This window comes from Siniperca chuatsi, linkage group LG9, assembly GCF_020085105.1.
Source record: "Siniperca chuatsi isolate FFG_IHB_CAS linkage group LG9, ASM2008510v1, whole genome shotgun sequence".
NCBI lineage: Eukaryota > Metazoa > Chordata > Actinopteri > Centrarchiformes > Sinipercidae > Siniperca > Siniperca chuatsi.
The window spans coordinates 21,710,917-21,734,154 of record NC_058050.1 but is presented as its reverse complement, the minus strand read 5'-3'; the positions used below and the strand labels follow the sequence as shown (position 1 = coordinate 21,734,154).

General features: G+C 41.4%; 1 protein-coding gene across 2 annotated transcripts; it reads right to left on the bottom strand.

Moving 5' to 3' along the window:
- Positions 1–1,371: 1,371 nt before the first annotated feature.
- si:dkey-33i11.1 (sialoadhesin) lies at positions 1,372–12,464 on the bottom strand. 2 transcript variants are annotated; one of them, XM_044206641.1, is made up of 19 exons: positions 12,107–12,464; positions 11,937–12,002; positions 11,083–11,181; positions 10,675–10,786; positions 10,437–10,582; positions 10,191–10,311; positions 9,926–10,062; positions 9,564–9,686; positions 9,093–9,239; positions 8,243–8,348; positions 7,655–7,818; positions 6,932–7,081; positions 6,603–6,734; positions 4,874–4,991; positions 4,636–4,684; positions 4,271–4,357; positions 3,744–3,877; positions 3,105–3,229; positions 1,372–2,608 (listed from the first exon to the last, which is right to left on the bottom strand). In XM_044206641.1, exons 2-18 carry the CDS (start codon positions 11,983–11,985, stop codon positions 3,127–3,129), a joined length of 1,977 nt encoding a protein of 658 aa, XP_044062576.1. In that variant the 5' UTR covers positions 11,986–12,002; positions 12,107–12,464; the 3' UTR covers positions 1,372–2,608; positions 3,105–3,126. The 2 variants fall into 2 exon arrangements, with proteins under 2 accessions (XP_044062576.1, XP_044062578.1); XM_044206643.1 differs by having other exon boundaries at positions 4,874–4,955.
- Between the last annotated feature and the right edge of the window lie 10,774 nt (positions 12,465–23,238).

The following is a 23,238-nucleotide window of genomic DNA, read 5'->3' as shown; positions in this document are numbered from 1 at the left end:
GCGAGCCGGCTGGGAGTCGAGTCCGGGAGCGAGGAGTTGCTGCCATCCAGAAGGGGGTGCTGTCTGCTGAAATTCAGCAGGGAGTGCTGTCTGCTGCAATCCAGCAGGTCAGTGGAGCTGGCTGGTTGCTGGGCGGCGGAGCCGGCGAGCAGAGGGGTTGGCAGAGCTGACAAACCGCTGGCGGAGAAGCTGGCGAGCCGCTGGGTGGTGGTACAGGCGAACAGCTGGGTGGCGATACAGGCGAGCGGTTGGGCTGCGGTACAGGTGAGCGGCTGGGCGGCGATACAGGCGAGTGGTTGGGCTGCGGTACAGGTGAGCGGCTGGGCGGCGATACAGGCGAGCGGTTGGGCTGCGGTACAGGTGAGCGGCTGGGCGGCGATACAGGCGAGTGGTTGGGCTGCGGTACAGGTGAGCGGCTGGGCGGCGATACAGGCGAGCGGTTGGGCAGCTGGGCAGCTGGGCAGCGGTGCGGGTGAGTAGCTGGTTAGTAGGCTGAAGACAGATCAGATCGACAAGGCAGATCGGGGTGTAGGTTGATGATTGGCAGACCGGAGAGCAATCTGGTGACTGCGTGGACCACCTTGAGCCAGACTGGTGCCCCGGTATGGATTTTGCCCTGTGGACTGCTTTTCTGGCGCCAATGGATAGAGCCACAGGACGCTGTTGCTCTCCACCACCGAATCAAAGATGGGCGCCGGTCTGGCCCTTGGCATGGCGTAACGGGAGGTGACGGAGTGACTGAGGGAGTGCTGGTATTAGTCCTTCGGTATTGGTCCGACCTTCTGTTATGGACAGACAGGCAGGAGACACCGATATGGAAACAGAGGGTTCTTTATTAGCATTTAGTAGGTGAAGACAGGTGTGCTGGTATGGAGATGGGGAAGTCCACTGGAGGGAAGACTTGCTGGTGTGGGGATCGCTGGAGAGGGAGATTGCTGGAGAAGGGACGTAGGAAATATGCTGTGTAGCATGGGGAGTCCTTGCACCAAACGAGGTCGGACAACTGGCTGAGGTGAGTGCTGGGCTTTATATGTTGGCCGTGATTAGGAGCAGGAGTGTGATAGGGAGCAGGTGTGGATGATTAACAGATGGTGGAGCCTGGCGTATCCGTGACAGTAGCAACACCCTCTTGAGCTGAAAATTCTCAAATGTGTGAGGTAAAATGCCACAATCCTCTGTCCCACATCAGTACTAAATGAGTAGATTAGCCATGATTTTTGCCATGAGTAACTTCTTTGCAATGGATTTATTTTCATTATAAACTGGTCAAATAACATCTCTGTATCAGTAGTACGTTGGAAAAACAAAGAGGAATGAAAGACAAAATGAATAGAGGAAGCAGGAGAAAGAGAACATTTATTAAATGTGACACTCAAATTAGTAGTCTGCGATGGATTTAACACAGGAAAAAAAAATGTGCGTGTTGCTGTTTTTGATAACAGGTCTTTATTGTCACCGTATTTTTTTGTTAACAGTGCTTGCTAAACAACCAAACATCTTTTATATCACCAGCATACCAAAACAGATAACATTTACTGTAAGTCACTTTTATTGATATGAAAGAAGCTGTTAAGTTAATATGGCATAAGTTTAGCTGATTCGAATGACTGTAAGATGCTTTTCACAAAGCCAGAAAAAGTCTTTACTACTGTGAGAGAAAATCACAATCCGATTTTTATTTCTGGTCTAAATTCATCTAAAACCATTTACTGAATCCCTCTGATCTAACTGCTGACATACAGCTTCCTCACTCTCAACAGGCTGTGGAAAAAAATTGCAACATACATTCGAGCTACAAGATATGTTGGTTTTATTTTTCTTTAGTGTAACAAACTACGAAATGTACTTTGCATTATTGCTGGCTTTGCCTACTCCACATAAAAATGGAAAGGTTTAATGGAAGCAAGCCCTATCAAGTGAATACATGTTGCAGCATCAGCAATCAAAATAAGCTTGTTAACAATTCAGAACATTGTTGAATACAGTGTGGAAATATGTATGTTTCAAATATTGAATTTTTTTTATAGATGTCAAATCATTTTCTACAGGTTTTTTTCCACTAGTATGTCTTCGTTTTATTGGAGACAATTATGTTGAATACAAATGATTATCACTTTTCAGTGGTCAGAGGATGCAAATGATGCTGTAGAAACCACATGTAGATGACTTGTGTCATCTACATTTACTTGGTTGGGAATTTCAGTGTCAACTATCAACTAAAAAGCAGCAGTAGATACAGCCTGTACTGTGGATATGAATGCAAGCAAAATGACCAACAGTGTGAATGTTACTTTTTCCCTTTTTTGTTTTGTTTTGAAAAATTGTTTTGAAGCATTTCTGGTTCATCAGGCAGCATACAGTGGTAAAATGCATAGAAAAAAAAGGACATGCAACATAGTTTAGGAGCTGGTCTCCTAGTCAGCACCTGGACCACATGTTGTCCTCATGGTCTGGTGAACTGTGGAAAATCCATACCAACATGGCTGACCCGGAACAGCGTAAGGCATCGTCAGAGTTCACAAGGAGTCGTTTCCTGTCCCACAGTCCTCTCTGGGTGAATGGAAGTAAAGTGACTGGTTCACATAGAAAAGGCTGATGTGTTGTTCAGCTGTGGGAAAGGACAGTGGGAGAAAATAGAATAGTTTAGAATGACAAGAGCAGAAACACAACTGAATGCAAATTATTGGATTACAAAACAATAAAACACAATTTGATCATAATAATTGAATTATCATGTCATTAAACTGTTTAAATTATTTTTGGTTCTTTATTCTTGCATTCTTGCATGGTTTTGGTTGTTGCACCAATGAGGTATTTTCTACATTATTATGCTAAACAGGTAAACTCCGTCAAACGCCAAACTTAGGTTTTTTTAATCCTTTTTTTGCGCCATGTTTTTCTTTCAGGAGCACAACATTGCTGGATTAATGGAAAACCTCATCCATTTTGAGCGTCCTGCTGTATGTGGGGTGATCATAGTCCTGACACACCCATGTATAAAAATTATGTAGGGACCATTTCAAGTGAAAAAATACACAAAACTAGACAAAACTGTACCTCTGAGGTTTTTAAATGACAAAACTAAGAGTTGTAAAGTGTCATACCTGATTTGCCTTTTTCTCCCGGTCACTGGCGAGGCTGGGGCAGTAAAGTGTAAACAACTTTGGAGCAATCCTTTGGCTTTTTATCACCCCCCAGTGGCAGGCTGTGGATCTGCACCTGGTCCCTACTGAACCAACATCAACAACAAACAGCAACCATATGAGTCCATCTAGACATCTGACTCAGATCAAATCATAAAAACAGGCCTTCATTTTGCTCCAGAACCATTAAAATGTTTTTAATGTCCAAAACTGGGATGAGAAATTTACTGTCCTGTCATAAACAGGAGAAGGTGTTGGATATCACAGAAGAGAGCAAAGACAGAGGAAAAGACAAGGAGTGGAACGTGTAAGGAATAGACTAGAGAGAAGGTGATGAAAGGAAGATAAAGAAGAAAGCAAGAGGGCCAGTGTAGTTGTAAAATAAAATCTGTGACATGCAAGACATGAAACAGTAGATTGCTGCTGTGGTCAACAGCTCTGTAGGGAGACAGCTGGTGTAGATGGGAGACAAAAAATGACAGAATGTTGCCAAGTGAAAAAAGGAAGAAGAAAGACGGAAAGCGAAACAGACAGCGAGATGGGTGTAGTTGAGAGGAGAAGAGACAGAAAGTGGCAGAGACAGAGTAAGATGGTGTTCACCTGGACAACTTAGAGTAGTGGACAGTGACGCAGTTGGGGGCAGGACTGTGACTTTCAACTTCTGTGATTGGTGGAGCATCCTTCAGAGGAACGATGGCGGGGTGGGAGCTGTCACTCAAGTCCTCTGGCTCCTCCTGCGTGCGTGCACGCACACACACACACAGATGTTTCCATCACTTTTGGGGACATTACATTGACTTGGACAGTCATTCCCTGGAGACTTACCCTAACCATAACCATAACCATAACCACTGCTTGCCTAAACCAAACCTAACCTTAAACCAAGTCTTCACCCTAGAATTATATGATTTACATTATGGGGACTTGCATTTTGTCCACATAAGGAAGGCCAGTCCCCACAATGTGACTGTGTAAACAGATTTATGTCCCACAACATTAGTAATACCCACCCCCCCACACACACATATACACACATAGATACATCAAAAATTACGATAATTTGTAACATATCGTCATTATTTTCCATAGTTATATAAGACTTTCAAATTTTGCACTGAGTTGCGTACCGGTATGTCCGACATCTTGCCCTTTCTCACTGGAAAGGTCTGTTGGGCTGACTCATAGAACATGGTGTCAGCTGTCACTGACGGACGCTGGGGTCACACACACACACACACACACACACACACACACACACACACACACACACACACACACACACACACATAGAACAAGGGAAAGGTTCAAACTTGTTGTTTTGAATTAACAAGTCTAACTGTTGATTAAATTGCAATGGTACATAACTGAAACTATCCTGACTATTGTTGGATGAAGCATGTTTTTGAACTATGAGCTGCAGGTTAAACAAAAACTGAGGATGTTGAGTAATTTTAATAAAAATGTTAAATAATAATAACAATAAGTACTTTACCTTGTTTGCTACTTCTCCTGACTCCATGTCTACTCTGTGCATGTTCTTACTGTGAAGACACAGGGACAATATTATCAAACCATTACCAAATGGTGACTCCTACCTTAAAAGTAATGCATATAAACCATGGAACTGGCTGTTTGAAGATCAGCCTCCTGCAAACATTTTTTTTATTATGTGGAAGAGTACAGAACTAGCTCATCTAGCAGTGAGTAAATAGCAGTGTGCTTCCTGTCACCTGATCATAATGGCCACTGTGAGAGTGATGAGTCCAGCAGACACGCCTACTGCTGATGCCAAGGCAATGACCTTAAGACGACCTGCCATTGGGAGGTTAATAAAGGTTATCAGCATGACTAGAAACAAGAAGAAAGGAGAGGGAATGAGAGATAACATGAGATGAATAAAAAAACAAGCTAAAAAAAGAACTATAAACATAAAAATAGAAACAGAGGAACGGGAAAAAGGCTGTGCATCATCTTGCAGGCGTCTAGACTTGAGAATTGTGTTTCCAGTTGTCATTTCCAAACCTAACTCCACTTCTTCAGCTGTCTAGACCCAAATAGTAGTTTTCCACAACACCTCATCACCCCTTCCTCTCCCCTCATAGTGAAATGGCTTTACATGACTCACCATGACTCATAGAAAAACAGTCAGAAACCATAAGACCATACACAACCAAGACTAGGGACCTCATGCTGCGATAGTGACAGGGAGGTTTCATCACTCATCATTTCAAATGCACAGAAACCTATCCAAACATCCCTTGTGCTATAAACTCAGAGAAACACTTGAAACTTTTTTTTGGGTCATTGTCTGAGATAATTAGAAACATAGATATAAAAATGGGGCAGGGGTGTTTCACTAAGCTTATCAGTGACACCTCATCTCTTCCATTACACTTCTAAAAATGACAATGTCATGCACCATGACTCAGAAAAAAGGAGAAAAGTCATGGTACAACCTTCTACTGTAAAGGGGAATGGAACAGTTGTCAGCAGAGATGAACCACTAAAGGCCTGACACCTTCACAACTCATGAAAATCACCACATAAATATATCCATTGTAACATTTTTTAGTCTCAAAGGTTGCTATAATATTAAAGAGCTCACCACGTAAAGTTTCCTCATTCTTCTTGCAAGTGTCCGAACTTCTACTGTTAACTTAACCATTACATTTTTATAGAAATAGTAGAGATTTGCTACTTTCTACTGCCAGTTGAAATAAGTAAGTCAGCATATAACCACTTCATTAATGCCTTTTAATGTTTGCTACATTTGCAGGTCTAGCTAGTGGAGTATATATTTTACAAGAGAATATAGCCCTTGTAGTGGCTCTGTGAGGCTGTATTAAGGCACAGTTTGAGCTACATGCTAACATCAGCATGCTAACATGCTCACATTGACAATTCTAACATGCTGATATTTAGTAGGTATAATGTTGGTGTTGTTTAACATCTTAGTTTAGCATGTTAGCATGCTAACATTTGCTAATTAGCACTGAACACAAAGTACAGCTGAGGCTGATGGGAATGTTGTTAGTCTTGAAGCTTTATGTTCATAAACCAAAATATAGGACAAATTAAACATTTGACCTGATGATGACGCTAAATGAAAAGTTATGGGATCACCCCAAAAGTGATCACAGTTCATCCTGAGGGGGACATGAATGTGTGTACCAAATGTTATAGCAATCCATCCAATAGCTTTAGAGACATGTAACTCAAAATCACAAATGTGAACCTCATGGTGGCGCTAGAGGAAAAGTCAGAGGATCACCAAAGTCAGTGGGATTCATCCTCTGGAGAACATAAATGTCTGTACAACAATCTCTGGCAATTGTTGTTGAGATATTTCACTCTATAACTTTACTAACAAACAAAAATTGCTTTCTTTTCATATTGCCAAAACACGACAGAAGGCAGTCTGAAAAATAAAGAACAGTCTGTGCATGAATCATTATGTACCTCTGACTCGTACGGTGAGGACGGGGGAGCTGTGGGCTCCGATTCGATTCCTGGCCTCACAGTAGTACTGACCGCTCTCCCCAGGGCCGACCTCTGAGAAGGTGAAGACAGGACCGGACTTGGTGCCCCATGCTGCACGGAGCACAGAAAGGGAGAAGATCCACTTACTGTTTCAGAGAGTGATGGAGGACACAAACCAACAGACAGTCCACAGGCACACAGAGCATGACACCTTACTGACTACAAACATTTACCACAGGTTATAGAGTTAGGTATTGATGATTTGGTAATGTTAACCTTGAGAGGAACCACATTTTTACGATGCTAACATTGTACAGAGCCCCCATGCAGAGCTAAGCGGTGCCATGTGAAGTTGTCCACTGCTGGGTTGGCCTGACTGCTGCAGGTCAAGGTCAAAGGTCGGCCAGCATCCACCACACTGGAGGGACGAGCCAGAACCGAGGTGTTCTTAGGAGGATCTGGAGAGAGAGGAAGAGACAGATAGATACAGAGGGTTAAGGAAGGTTTTGTCATGTAAATTATGTTCTGCAAATGTAATATGACAGTAATTTGTACTGTATGAAGAAGATCAAGGTATGGAGATACCACCTGTTGTTTGGGGAGTTTGAGGGAACCCCATGGTCAAATCTTATGTTGATTATAATATACAGTATGTATTGAATTTAGGTTTAACAAAGAGTACAGTAACAAAGACTGAAGACAAGGAAAGTTGGAGATTCTCATCATTTGTGAAAGAAAAATCTCTCCAGGACAGAGACAGGACAAAGAGAAGAGCAAGTGGAGATTGAGAAGAGGTGGCTGGAAAGACAGATAGGGAGAGAAAGAGACAAACTTTAGAGGTATTGATGTGTAGAGGAGAGAAGAGGCTGTGTATCAGAACATTTGACACTGTCACTGAGTAGCATGCCCTCAGTTAAATATATGTATTTATAACTAACAGGCAAACCTAGCTCTGATAAAAATCATCTCAATCCAGGAGACTCCCAAACGATGACGTACATACACACACAAACAACACAGCCACTACTTACAAAGTACAGTGAGTGTAGCAACAGGAGAGGTTTGGTATCCGAACCGGTTCCACGCTGTACAGTAGTACTGACCAGCATGGTGAGCACGCACTAAGGGGAATGTCAGATTCTGGAAGGCTCCTTTAGCCAACACCTGGTCACCTAGGATACGATACCAAGCATACCTGCAGGAGGGAGGATGGTGAAGATGATGATGATGATGATGATGATGATGATGATGAAAATGATTATTGGACTGGACAATTTGCAATGATATACTTAACATGCTTTCCTTAATAATTAGATTATATAATGCTGGATTTTATATAGGTGAATATTTATCATTATTTAAATGGTTTTGTCCATATGCCCAGTCCTTATTTACAATACCTTAAAGGAAAGTGAAAGTCTGAATTTAAAAATGTAATAAATTAGATAGAAAAAGAGAACATTTCAAGATGGCAATGACAAATGCAAGAATCATGATAATGATGACAAAAACAGCAAAACACTTGAAAAACAGCATCATAAACTCAGTTCAGCATCAGCATCATGTATTACTTGGTAGAAAGCTTGTTGATAAACCTGGAGGAGAGGTATTTGTCAGACCTGCTGGCAGGAGGGTGGGCGTGGCTGACACAGCTCAGGTTTACGTATGAGCCTTCTCTGATGTCACCTGGAGGACTCAGCAGCACACGTGTGTTCTTTGGAGAGTCTAAAGAGGCAGACAGACAAACAGACAGAGGGAAAAGCAGGAGCACCTTTATTATTATGTTCCCCAGCACTGCTGCCTACCGAACGTGCTGTGTGGCTGATAAAGTCAGCTAATCACAAGTAAAAATGGTAGATATAGTGACAGCCTGCGGACCTTTTAGTATTGGTATGAAGGTAAGTAAGGAAAGTAGCCATTAAGCAGGACCAGAGTCAGGAAAAACACTGTAAATATTTTTGGGTTTTTGACTGTTGGTTGATAATATATTAGTTAATTATCATATATGACAAAGAACATCAGCAAATCCTCACATCTGAGCAGGTGGAACCAGTGAAGGCTTGACATTTTTGCTTAAAAAAACTGACGATCAAAATAGTTTCAGATTAACTGATGAATCTTTTCAGCTCTACTGCATTTTGTTGCATATTCTTAGAAACAAAAGTAAAGTAAAAGTATGAAAAATCAGCAGTTTGTTTGTTTGTATGACTTCCAACTGAATCCATATGATAGAACATTCCCATCATGACCAGAGTTTAAAATAGAGTTGTTGCCTAATCAGTTTAACCCAGACTAACCTCTGGCAGAGTTACACAACAGGACCTAAGATAGAAACAAGGTTTCCAAAGGATTTTAGCTTTCAAAATTTAATTCTGATCTAAGCATGTAGTTTGGATTCTAAACTGTGCAAGTGTTTGAAAGCGAAGACACCCTGCCTGTGATAATAATAAATACATCCAACAAACTTACAAGAGACATTGAGTAGAAGTGGTTTGGAGCGGTCTGTTCCCAGTGAGTTACGTGCTACACAGAAGTACTCTCCTCTGTCTGTGTATTTGAGGTGGGACAGGCGGAGCTGAGGCCTAAAACTGTCTGGGATGCTGCCACTCTCCATGTCTGGAGAGCAGACAAAGACACACGTGCAGATTAGTGCACACATTAATTCACACTACTAGCATAATCTAAAGACAAGTGGATAAAAAGATTTGCATACTCTACTTGAAAAATTACTTTTTTGTCTTCAAAGGTCCTTTAATTCTAGAGGAAACTTCCAAAACTTCAGCTGTTCATAGGAAAACATGATCTTTCAACAAATCATTAAAGGACCTTCACTGTCATCAGTTAGCTCAAATCCACGACACAGCCAGTGAATGTGCACACTGAACAGTAAGTATCATCATGTGCTGTGTAATTGGTAAACGGCAACATGCTGTCCTGTACCTTTGAACCATGCAAAGCTCTCTACAGGTGGAGCTGCGTCACTACTGCAGGTCAGCGTGACCGACTCCCCCTCCGACACCTCCCCTACTGGGAAGACTGCTATGGAGGTGGAGCGAGGGCCATCTGGAGGGGAAGAGAGTGAAAACGGGGGTGAGAGATAAGAAAGATATTTGAGGAAGAAATGAGTACATATTCAGAAAATCTCTACCTGTCTAAGTTTTAGCTACTTGTGCTTCTGTGTTCACACACATCAGAGCAATACTAGTTCCAGATGCACCCTCTGAAAGCTTGTTAAGATGTGAGCAAGTTTTGTGAAAACTTTCTGTTTTGGTCGGCTTGATTGGTTGACTGAGATTACTCACGTCCCAGAGCCAGGGAGAGGGATGGTGACTGGACGTTCTGTGGCGGGATCGGTCGACAGGCGTACGCTCCAGCATGCTGCTGGTCAAAGCGGTTGATAATCATCCATTTCTCATAGGAGCCGAGGTTTAGTCCATTTCTGTGTGCAGAGCATCATATCATATCGACAGTGTAACACACAGTATGCTTTTTAAATATTAACTACAATATATGCTCTGAACCACTGTCTGGGTGACCAATAATACACTCACATGTACGAAAACAAACCTGTACAGTGCAAGGCTCCTTCCTGGAGCAGCACATCCTCTGGCCTGGCAGCCTACAAACACAGTCTCTCCGAGGCCAAACATGTTGGCGAGCCTTGCTGGATGCACCTGGACCTGGAGGTCTGAAACACACACAGACATTCATACATGCAAAAAAAACACTGGCTGCATGAGTCCAGTGCAGGACTGATATGAGCCAAAACATTTGTCATAGCTGAGACAGCCGTTTTAGTTAGTATGAGCCTACCTGTTACATCGAGAGTGATGGTGTTAGGGGAGGTCCATCTCCCCAGTGGTTGGTCTGTCTCAAACCTGAAGTGGTACTGGCCTGCATCACTCAGCTTCACAACTCGAATCTGGACTGAACAGCTTGAATAGCTGCCCCCGATGTAGCTGGAAGCCATGATTCATTTGTCATACATTTATTGGATTATTTCACAATTACAGTATGTCAGCTTTCAAAAACCACTGTATGTTTCTCCTACCGGGTACGTCCACGGTACGACAGGCTGATCTGGTTCGGGTCAGTGTGGTGAGTGAACTCCCTGCGACCTTCTGCAGACACACGGAACCACATGACCCGCTTCACAGTGTGACCTGTAAAGTTAAAGAAAACCACAGCAAAATTCAAACTCTTCCAAAATTATAGTATCTAATGCAAGGAACACTGTATTGATGATGATGATGATGATGATGAAGAAGAAAAATTATGGAGGAAAAAAGTGGCAAAATATAACAAGGTTTAGGTTTTTGAGCTCACCTTAATTGCTTGGAACTAGGACACATGTAGCACCCAGAGCATTTTTTGGCTTTATAAATAAAAACTAGATTTTTAAAATACAAAAATGAAATGACACAATAGAACAGAGAAGGTTTATACAGTGATTTGATACCTGATGGGTAGTCATAACGGCAGGGCAGAGTGACAGTTGTTCCTGCCCACACACAGATCTCCCTCCTAGAAAATGACACACTCCACCTGCTCTGTATACCTGAGCACAGCATGCACACAATAACCAAACATTTGTTATGATTCACCTACAAATGTATGCAAAGCAGACCAGGCCGATAGATGTCTACACTCAGCAGTATTTTCACACTTTTCACCATTTGTTCTCATGTTTTTATCAAGGACCAATTCAGGTTTCCAAACAAATAAGCATCCATATCTACAGGCTGTCACACCCACAAATTGCTTGCCATTTAACATTGGCTACCAAAGGTCTAGGCCGGGAGTACATACTTGAAGACGAAAAGAAGTGTAAATTGCCCACAAGTAAAAGTTTTCCTTCAATGTGGCTCCTCAGAGAAAAACTTGTCAAACCACAGCTCTAATCAGCTCAGAGAAGAGTGACTCATAAAACTGAAGCAGTGAGAGTGAGCCTCAGTGTGCAGCCGTGGTGTCGTCCTGTGCTGCTAACTGCCTGCCTGGCTGACTACCTTGCACAAAAGGCAATCAATACTTATAAATAACCTGAGCGTAAAGGCAAGGGCACCTGGCTGCAGGACCTTATGTGCATAATGGATCAAATAAGTCAGTCATTCAATTTTTAACTATTGTTTTACAGTATGTGTGACACATTTATGAAATATCGGGAATACAATACAAATATCAGACAATTAAGGAGCCTGCCAGTTCATCTCTCATCCCCTTAAGTAATAAGAATATTTAATCAAACCTTGTTCAGTTAAGTTTTACACCTCATGATGAAAGAAAGTTATAATTTCAGATGTGTTTTTCTCTTACCTGGTAAAGATGTAAGGATGATGCCCAGAACTAATGCACCTGCCAACATCTCCGCTGACACAAGCTCTGTAATGTCACCGGAGAAGGAGAAAAGCACAGGGAGACAGAGAGGTGAACAAAACATTTATCAGGATAAACTCCATCCAGCAGATTAAATGTGGAGCACTCACCCCTTAAAGTATCGTCATTCACCTCAGTCAGTCAGACAGAACAGGGTTTGAGGGATGCGTGCGACCCGAACAGTGATGGAGGTGATTTTCTATAGCGGTGAGAGTTGCATGGTGATCAGAATCGGTCGGTAGGAAATGGGAGGAGGAGTGGAAGGGGCAGAAGGAGGAGGAGGAAATTACTTCAGCTACCTTCCTGTATTCCATCTTTTGAACTTTGAACTGTTTCTATTTTCAATTTTTTCCACTTCTCCCACTGAAACTGCTTTTTAAGGTCAATGATGTAATGACTGGTTTCCTACTTTGTGTTATTGTGAAAATGTGACAGCCTTGTGATCTTGTCACTTTTACAACTGTCTCTTCTAACTGAATGTCATTAACCTGTAGTCAGTAAAATATGTTATCAAGCAATCTCACATTACAGCAAAAGATTCAGTGTTTTGATTCAAAGTGTCTCAAAGAAACATTAATTATGGATTAACCATAAACACAGATTTGTTGTGAGCAGTTTCATGTAGGACCTATTGGTAGAAAGAAAATAGTTCCTACATGAAACTGAAACAACAAGGTCTCTGGATTATCTTGAGTAACCGGGTCATGATTTCTGGAAAGAGACATTGCTGTTGAGTTTTTCAAATGTATTTTTTTGCCACTTTGAGCACCACAAGCCGAGTGCTATATAGTCCTATTATATTCAAAAATGCAGACATCTCTACGGCCGATATCTCCAAAACTCGGCAACTCACACCAAAACAATCTAGATGGATAAATTGCACTACAGGTAAGAGGAAAAATATGTATTTTTGATTTGGGGGTGAACTGTCCCTTTAACTAAATATTCATCCTGGTCAATAGACATGCAGAATATTCAGTGATCAGATTTATTGCACTGTAAAAGCGAGTCAGTCTTCACTCTACTCTGACATTGACACAATATTGGTGCAAACTTTGACCATCATGATTGACTGACTGTTAGAAAGGCAGACATGTATGGTTCATTTGTTAAATGAATTCAGGCCTCTTGGCGTACATTAATATACATAAGTCAAGCAGACATTGACTCGGCAGCCCAGATGTCCTCTCATCCACTGCTCTAAATGAGAATTGTTGGCACAGAAAACTACCCACAACTAGGCGTGGGGAGGTTCGAGACCTCTCAGTCAACTGTGTCCACTTAGCCTGATGAGTCTAAATGACTTTAACATCCTACCCTGCCACAACTTGGCCAATAGATGTCAGTTTAGCATCACGACTCGGCCAATTGGCTACTTACCCCAGCTTTGACCTAGGAGTAATGATGATGTACAGTTTAACATTTCAGTCAATCTCTATTCAAAGGCATCCAAGTCAGGGAAAGAAGGGGGGGTTAACTTTAAGGTTTCGGAGATGATATCTTGATCTACATCTGGAAATGAACGCTGACTTACTTATTAGCCGACTAATCAAAAATGATGGAGGGGGGCAATATAAGGGATCAATGCTGATGTTAGAAAACATGGATGTATGTCCGATTTATATCCTGCTAGACTTTAGGATCCGCAAGCCTCAAAATTGTTGGTCGGCTTCACATAAAAACAACAGGAACATTAGTGGTTTTATTGAGTATTAGGTTAATAGGTAAGACACAAAATGTTCCTTATGTGGGTCCTAAAAACAATCACGCTTTTTGAGGATGATTTTTTGGCATTTTCCCCTTTATTAGATAGGATGGTATAGAGGTAGACAGGAAACAAGGGAAGAGAGAGGGGTTATAGATGCACCGTAGACAAAACCGTGGACGTTGTGATGATGTGGTATGTGGCTTAACCATTAGGCTATCAGGACTCCCTCTAAAAAAAACAACATAATTTTGTTCTGCAAAAAAAAAGAGGTCTGGATTATGTTTAGTGCGGAATCTGAACTCGACTTTAAACAGCAACCCTAATAAGGAACAGAAATGCTCTGGTTGGAAAAGTTACCTTTAAAATATAATCAAAATCCTCAGGATATGAGGTTAAATGAACAATATATTCCAGTTCACAGATTGCTAGGTTAGATTATGGGTTGGGACCCAAAATGGGTCGCAGGCCCTCCTCCAGTGGGTCTCCACATGACAAGAATGAAATCGTATGATTTAATGATCCTGTGGGGGAAAAAAGTCATTTTGGTCCCTGGCTGAAAAGTTTTAAGAACCTTCCCCCTCCAAATACTGTCTGTATTATGTTGAGTAAGAAGAGTGGTGGGCTTTGAGCTTAACCTGTAACCACAGAATGACTTCAAAAGGATCACGGCACACTAATAGGTCAAAGCCTGATGTAATCTTAATCGAAAGCAGACCGGACTAAACGAATGAAGAGAAACAGATGGATGGAGCTAGATTAAGTGTGACTGACCACAAACAGAGAGAAAGAGAGTGAGGGAGGGAGGAATGAGAAAGTTTGAAGGGGAAGGTAGGAGAAGGGGGGTGTCAAAAACACGATGAGGTAAGGTTGCTAAGAAGGAAAGAAAGAAAAGACAGACAGACAGACAGGAGATGAAAGGCAGAGAAAGTTGAGAGGAAAAGGAGGAAGAAAGAATAAAAAGAGGAGAAAGGTTTATAAGAAGATACGTGTTAAGTTTGTCAGAGGAGAGAGAAAAAAGTGTGAGAGGGAGCAATGGACAAATGTATGACAAAGCATCCAACCCTTACGGTAGGGAAGGTATCCATCCACTGACCGCAGCCTCCAGGCCAGATGAAGTGTGACCGTCTGGTGGTCACACTGGACCTGAAGATTTTCCGCTGTTGCAAAACACTTCCTGCCTGCTGTTTTCATGTAATGTGACCGCTCACAGTGTGCTCCCCTGCCATACTTTAAGTTGTACAATATGTTATTTCTATGTTATGCCCACAGATTAGACTCACGGCCCTCCAGGCCCTCCAGCCTTGGATGGACTCCACATAAGCAAATAAGGATTCGACTGTCCAACATGTGTTAGTCTTCAAACTGAGTGGTGCTCTCCACGGGGAAGTCTGGGCAAGAATGACGATGATCAGAGCTACAATCATATCTGACAAGGTGATATGTTGTTCCTGTGCTGTCCTTTAGGAGCTCTACATGATGACTTGATGAGCCGGATTTTTGCCAAGAGAATCGTTGAACCAATGGGGAAATTAAATAATTGAAATAAAAAGAAACTGTGAGAGAGAAAGGAGCTTCTTATTTGTCAAACTGATCTTATCAGTATTTAACCTCTTAGACACTTGACTTTCATAAATAAGCCAAACCAAACACTTGATGAATTTTTAAAACTCCTAAATCTTTGAAACCCATTGGAGCTCTATTAAATCTACCCTGGTTTTGCTCATTCCTGTCCCATTCACAAACTCTGCTACAGGGTCAGATTTCTGCTCCTTGTCTGCCAGAGACCTGTCTGTAGCTGCTGTGGTATTCCACGCTGAATGAGTCATGTCTGGTGGTTATTATGGGCAGTCATTTAGCCCCCCCACCACCGCTCACACCGTCTAGTGGCAGCAGACAAAATTACATCTTTTTTTTAACCTTGTCCAACTGAGCTGACTAAGATCAGGTTCTCAGTTAACCAGGCAGATGAGTTAAGTTTGCTGTTGAGGCCAAAACAAGTGAAAGTAGTGTCCCGTTAACTCAAAAACCAAGAGAATTCAAAGTCAAATCCGCTATTTGCCTTTGAATTCTCTTGGTTTTTGAGTTTTTGAGTTTTTTAACAAATAATAATTGAGGTGTTTGGTAGTTAAAGACTGGCGGGTGAATGTCTGTACTGTATGCCAGTACAGTCTCAGAAATTGTGGTAGTTTATCAATCACTCAGCCAGTTACCTAGGGATGTGTGTAATTCATTATGTTGATTTGAATTTTGAAGATCGGTCTGTCTTTTACCAAACTTACCTATCGCAGCCTTACCTGAGCTGGTTAGAAGAAAAATGTATATATAGAGGCTAGTTTTATATATAGCGGCTAGCTTTCCAAAACTCATCGTAATTCAACCATGCAGAACAGTCTCTCTAGGATTAGCAATCATATTGTTTAGTTCAGTGCCAATGCACAAAGTAGTGTAACACTAGTATAGTACAGTGAAAAGTAAGGGTTTTAAGGACAGGTTGGTGGAGGGGGCCTTCAGCACCTCTGAAGCTCAGTAATTAACGTTTTCAGTCTTTATGCTAAGCTAAGCTAACTGGCTGCTGGTGGCAGCTTCACATTACCAGTACAAACATGAGACTGGAATTAATCTTCTCTTCAATTTTTTTTCCAAATTTAATCAAGTGGGGGTTTTTTGCCTGACCATAACCACATATTGTAACACTGGCACTAAACATTCAGAAATGTTGTGATTATATAATCCTTATTGTTCAAATCAAATCATCAAAAATCAACATTTTGTTTGCCGAGTGTGTTGCACCGTTCTAGGCGGCTATAAGGAAATTAATTTGCAGACCAGGTGTTTCATCGGAAAGGATGAACAGACACACAAACAGCAGCGACACACAAATAAAACTGTTTGTTACTGAGCAGCTCTTGTGGAGCTGTTTAGAGTCATTGCTTAGTGGTTCACAGACAGCAGACGTGAGGAACAGAAGCGCACACCTTGTTCACTTCCGTTGTCCAGATTTTCCCAGCTGGGAATCTTGATCTCAGCCTTCAGTGGCACAAACTTTCTACTGAGAGCCAAATGACTCTCTGTCTGTCTCTCTTTCTTTTTCTCTGTGTTTCTTGTGTTTTCAAATATGAGTAAAAGCCATTTCCTGGTTGAGAGTGAGAGAGAACATGTGTGTCTTCTGTATGTGTATGAGAGAGAGAGAGAGAGAGAGAGAGAGAGAGAGAGAGAGTGTGTGGGAGTCTGTGTGCATTTGTGTGTGTGCGCATGTGTGCCTGTGATAGTTTTACCATGTGCAGAGTCCCTGTATGGGACTGAATGAAGTCGGATATGAAGGAACCTGTCAGGTCTGGGCTACTGTCGGAAACCCTCCTTCTATTACCTTCTCCTCCTCTTCCTCTTCATCCTATGTTTTACATCTGAAGATCCTACAAGACATCCAGGCCATATATTGCTGTTAAGTTAGTATGTTATATATTTAGTATATAATTTTAAAGTTACAATGTATCATGTTAGCTGGGATTGGCTCTAGCCCCCCCCACCCGCGATCCTCAAGGATAAGCGAATATAGCTAATGGATGGATGGAAGACAGAGGGTTAAGGATATAATAGAAAGGCTTTACAGTATTAGGAACTTCAGAGACAACAAACCTCACTGAACCATATAACTAAATAAAGTTAATCCACAAGAACCAACAACATCGGACACTTGTTTTTATAAACCTGACAGTTTTAAAAGCACAGTTGGATTAATACAATATTAATCATAGTATCTACTGTTTTTGTGAAAGTGTGTCCTTCATCTGCTGGATCTGGGAAATAAAAAATTGATGTTTTGCTTTTGAAGTTACAGACATATCCAGTTTTGCAGATGCTGCTGAAAGATAAATAAAGGATGGAGGAAATGATTTACAATGTTGAGATTTCCCAAAGGGGATCAAAACAAACCAGTCTTGAATAACTTTACTATTGTTGGACAGGTTAAAAGACAAAAAAATGTTAAAAGAATCAGTCTTCCTGTCATTAGCGCTGCTAAAGAACACTTCTGAAAGATTCCTCAACAATGTAGCCAGCGAGTAAAATGTTATAATCAATGTGGCTGTAAAAACAGCATTTTTTGTTGATTACCGAATTACTTTTTAGTTATTTACATTCTTCATTTGAACCAAAATGGCCAAAAACACCCACTAAATGCTGCAGTAACTATTCTCCTGGGTTTATTTTGATGCCCAGTTTACTTTCTGGGGAATGCTGTCGATGTTAGGTTTTAAATACATCACATATATCACTACCACAAGATGAGTTCTCAAGACAAACAGTTAATAAGCTGTCTCCCTTTGATAATCACTGTTTGTTTTGTAGCTTTGGGGACAAATGAATATATAACACAAGCAGTGTTTGAATGGTGTGAGGCCAGAAACAAGCTTTTGACTTTTAACTGTATACAGTGTAATGCCTGCAAGAAATCGCACCTTTATTAATGTTCCATTATTTTGTTGCGATTCTGTCAAAGAAGAGTAGTTGTTGGTGCTGAAAAATCCACTGTTGACTGGACTGTTAAATATTTGGAAACCTCTCCCACTCAGAGAGGTTGCCTTAGTGACTTAAAATGACACAATCCTTTAATACTACAAACTTTGGGGTGGTACAGAGGGGCAGCAATCAGATTTGGATGGTGTCCAGTCCCAACCTGGCAGCCCTCTGGCTACGCCCCTGGTTCCACATGGAACAAGCTCAGTCCAGGACTTTCCTGCAATCCCAACCCCAATCCTAACCTTAACCCAAACCCTATCATTAGTTTTTTTGGAGGGAAAATGGCCCACACGAGTCATTTTCTGGTAATTGACTGCGAGTAGAGTTTAAATGGTCACAGACACATACACAAGCGAAGCTTTCATGCATGCATGCACACACACACACACACACACACACACACACACACACACACACACACACACACACACACACACACACACACACACACACACACACACAAACATGGTTACTCATATACACAGTGGTCGTGCAGCTGTGGCGTGGGTGATAATGAGAGAATCCTTGGAGGGACTCATCTCGACTGTGTTATATCATGTCCCTGGAAATGATCCACAGCTTTAAAATAGGAGTGTTTGCTCCCGGTCAGCTGCAGCATGATGTCATCCAATATAATTCCTACAATCAAGGAAAAAAAAAGATATTTGATGACATGTGAATGTGCAAAGAACAGTGGTTTCCTTAAATATGAGATTCTTGTGGTGCAGACTAATTTGGAGGTCAGTCTGCAGCTAATGTTTGTGTAAACAGAGACTTGCCATGAACAGAAAAACTTGTTGTCTGAGCCCTTGCACCTGTCTCTTATTTTCTCAAGTGGATAAACAGCTACAAAAAGGACAAAAAGCTTTCTTTTTAATACGCAAAACATATTAAAGGTGGTGTATGGGATTCTAATCCAATACGTCTTTTCGTCAAATCTGTTTTGTTTGTACACAGCCCTGGCTCTGCAAATGGGAAAGAAACAAAGTGTCTCAGACCGAGCCACGCAACACTATTCCAGCCATGATTTGTGTGTCAGGAAACGTTAAATGACTTGCTCACGGACATTCAGCTTACTTTCTAGTTTGCCAAGATATGCTGCTGCTGTGATGTTAGCTATAGTAGCAGGAGAGTTGTGAGTATCGCTTTCTAGGGCTGTTGTGCTGGCTCTGGGAAACTGTCTCATCCTCTCTGTCCAGCTTCGCAGCAGCAACTGTGGGGACAGTTTGCTAACCCACAACCTAGGTAATGTTAGTTACATTACTTGCTGTGTTGTTGTTCGCTCTATATCATAGTATTTGTCATTGTATTGGATTTATCCAAAATCGCATACCCCACCTTTAATTATCAGTCTATTTACATGTTCCTGTTGCTTTATCAACATTGATGCATAGACAAAGCCAAAAAAGTACAAAATACTTAATATACATGAAAAACTGTACCCCAGTCTGGTATTTCACAGGGTCTTCCAGGTGTTGCTCTTTTCTAATGAGTTTCACTGAGCTACTGACTTCATAGCACTCACTAGGTGACCCCCCCTGCTGTGGCTTGTATTACTAACTCCACATCTGGACGGGGCAGTTTTACAGTACATTTACAGTTTTACAGTAGAACCATATGCAGACAAAATACTTATAATTGCACACATCAGTAAAGAGACATTCACTATAGACCTTCATTTCAATATATCTGCCACTTATATGTCATATTTTTTTCTGTTGTTTGATCAGGAAACTGCTGGTTTGTAGGTTTGAAAGTCAGAATAATGAGGTTCTTCGTCATTTGTTCTGGCTGAGAGGATGTGAATCCATATGAATGTGAGCGTGACCGTGTCACTTTTGCCTTAAAAGAGGCTCAGATTGGCCCAGTCTGGTCTGTTTCCCGAGAAATAGCTTTATTAAAGACTGCATCTGTGTGTGTGTGTGTGTGTGTGTGTGTGTGTGTGTGTGGTTTACTAGCTGGCTGTGGTGGTTCTCAGGGGACAGCCCTCTCCAGCTGCTGCTTTACAAGACTGTAACATCAAACACACACATACACACACACTTAACACAAAAGTTTGACTTCACACATCTTTCACTTCAACCCTCCGCCTCCCTTAACAAGTTCATCAAATGAACTCTTCGCCTCACTTCTTCCCTTCTTGACATACCACTGATCTTTACTCTCACACATCCTATGGTGTCTCTCCTTTCTTTTGAAATACAGTAAAATGTATACACATTACACAAATTGTTAATTAAATGGCTGTTTTCCTATAAAATATACTGTCTATGTAGTGCAATATTCCAGTGTATATGGTCCGATAAACAAGACAAACAAATCCCTTCAGTATCAGCTCAACAGGTGTAACTCTGTAGGTGACCTTTGACCTACTGGAGCAGGACAAGCAAGAAGCGTCTCTTCAACCCCCCTGCTGCCCAATAATTTAAGTGATACTTTTAAAGAAGGATTGTTTTTCACTCTTCAAGGTCTGGTCTGTGAAAGTAGCTTCACTGCTGCACCACAGTAGTACAGTCATAAAATGCAGTATGAAGTATGAAATGTTTGGACTTGACCTGACAATAAAACTGCTTTTGCACTTTTATATTTATTCGTATTACACCTCCACTTTAGCTTTTCCAAACTAAAACTTTAGGAAAAAAATTGGACATTTAAAAAGACATCTGAAAACCAGTGCACTGGAAATCTGTCTGTGCTGACAAAGAGATTTAGCTTGTGACATAGTGTTGAGTACATTTACTTGGTCAGCAACTAATGGCACTAGTGAATATCTAGTACGACTGTTTGCAACTGCAAGTGTTTGAAAAATTAAAATTTTCAAATCCAGCAATAACATGACTTGAGGTCTGTAAACAGAAGGATTAATATTTAGGAACATGTTCAGGCTGTGATCCTTAACATTAACAGGCAAAACATCCTTCACTGCTCTGGGAGACTTGTGCTTTTCTTTTAAAGGAAGAGTTTGACATTTTGGGAAATATGCTTATTATCTGCAAGAAAATGAATATTTCTCAAAATGTTGAACTATTCCTTTAAGCTTCATTTAACTATTTACAGGACCTTAATTGGGTGAAACAATTTGTTAATAGGATGTTCTTCTGTATTGGTGACCCACTTCGTGATTTCAGCAGGTGTATTCTTACATGCAAACCTTGCCCACAGGTCAAAAACACATACAGCTTCAAACAAGCAGATAAGGATTTGTTTGCAGTTTGAATTTTTGTCTCTTTCTGTCTCCTATTTTCACTGATGCTAAATTATTCTTATTCTCTTTACTTTTCTTTGTACATATGACACTATCAATGTTATTCTATGTACTGTATATCTGTTTCTCTCTATTCAATTCAATATAATTGTATAGCGCCAATTCATAACAGAAGTTATCTCATTGCACTTTTCCTATAGAGCAGGTCTAGGCCGTACTCTTTATAATATTATTTACAGAGACCCAACAAATCCCACCATGAACAAGCATTTGGCGACAGTGGCAAGAAAAAGCTTCCTTTAAGAGGCAGAAATCTTGGACAGAACCAGACTCAATGGTGGGGGGTCATCTGCAGCTGCCGTGTTAGGTTTTTAGAGAGAGAGAGAGAGGTTTTGGGCGAGGGGGGAGGTGAGGAAGAGGGAGGCACAATGCAAATACCACCTAGAATTCTTTATTTATTTAAAATAGCAGAATAATAATTGTAGTGTTAATATTAATAAATTAATAATAATAGGAATGACAAATAATAAAAGTAAAAATAATGTCAGCATCAGTAACAGAGCCAATAACAACTGTAGTAGCAGTTGTCGAACAGGAACACGGGGGCAGCAGGTGGCCCACAACCACAGATCTAGACTCTGCAGCTCTGGAGGCAGAAACACCTGCTGAAAGCGACAGAAGGAAAGAGGAGAGAAATGAGAAAGAACAAAACTACGGGAGAGAGAAGATGTCGAGTTAGTAACATGCATTAATGGGATAAAAATGCATACAGATGGAGAGGGAGAGGAAGAGAGAGGTGCATCATGGGAAGTCTCCCGGCAGTCTGGGCCTATAGCAGCATAACTAAGGGATGGTTCAGGACTCACCCAAGCCAGCCCTAACTATAAGCTTTATCAAAGTCTACTCTTAAATGTGGAGATGGTGTCTGCCTCCCGAACCCAAACTGGGACCTGATTCCACAGGAGAGGAGCTTGATAACTGGAGGCTCTCTTAGTATCTTTCTTTCTCAATGCCAATTGTAAGAACTACTTGTACTTTTCAGACTTTGTGGCAAATTTCTGCAAGTAGGCTCTTTACCACCTCCTACCCCTGTCTCTTTCTGTCACCCTCTCTGCCCCCCGCCCCCTTTTTTTGTTTCCCTCCCTCCCTCTCTCTCAGTGATGTGAGCTCCCTGGCATTTGAGGCAGCCAGTCATTACACCATGGAACATAGCAGGGCCAACCAGAGCCTTAAGAGTTTGGAAAACCATAGCGTTAACAATTTTATTTATTGTTACCTTTTAGATGATGTTCATTTATTATGACCGACCCTGTTAACACAAGTTATTTGTTTCTCAAGGAGACCAGATTGTTGATTAAAGGTTCATACACTAAAAAGTTGTTTTTAGTTTTGTGTTTGTGTTGTACCCTCGAACTGCCCAACTGCTGCATTCAAGTGTGGCTCTGGAAATGACTGCAGTCGAGCATCCAGGGTACAACAGAGCAGGACAGCCTGGATAAGCTCATATAACCAGTTGGGGGAAAGCACAGGAAAAAAACACACGAGTGGTAGGCAGAGATGGTGGCAGATGGAGGGAAGAAGAAAAAGTGACTGGGAGAGTTTAAGAGAAAGTTAAAAATATAGAGAGAGAGGTGAGCTGGTGAGTGAGTCAGGTGGTCAAACTTGTTCCTGCCACCTCATTAGTGGCGATGACATCACAGCTGATTTTTCTTTTAGTCTGCTACTACCGCTCCACCACTCCTCTGTTACAGAGGAGGTAGAGCTGCTACTGGCCAGAGTCTTTAACGGCAGAGTCTGGGGACCTGCTTTTA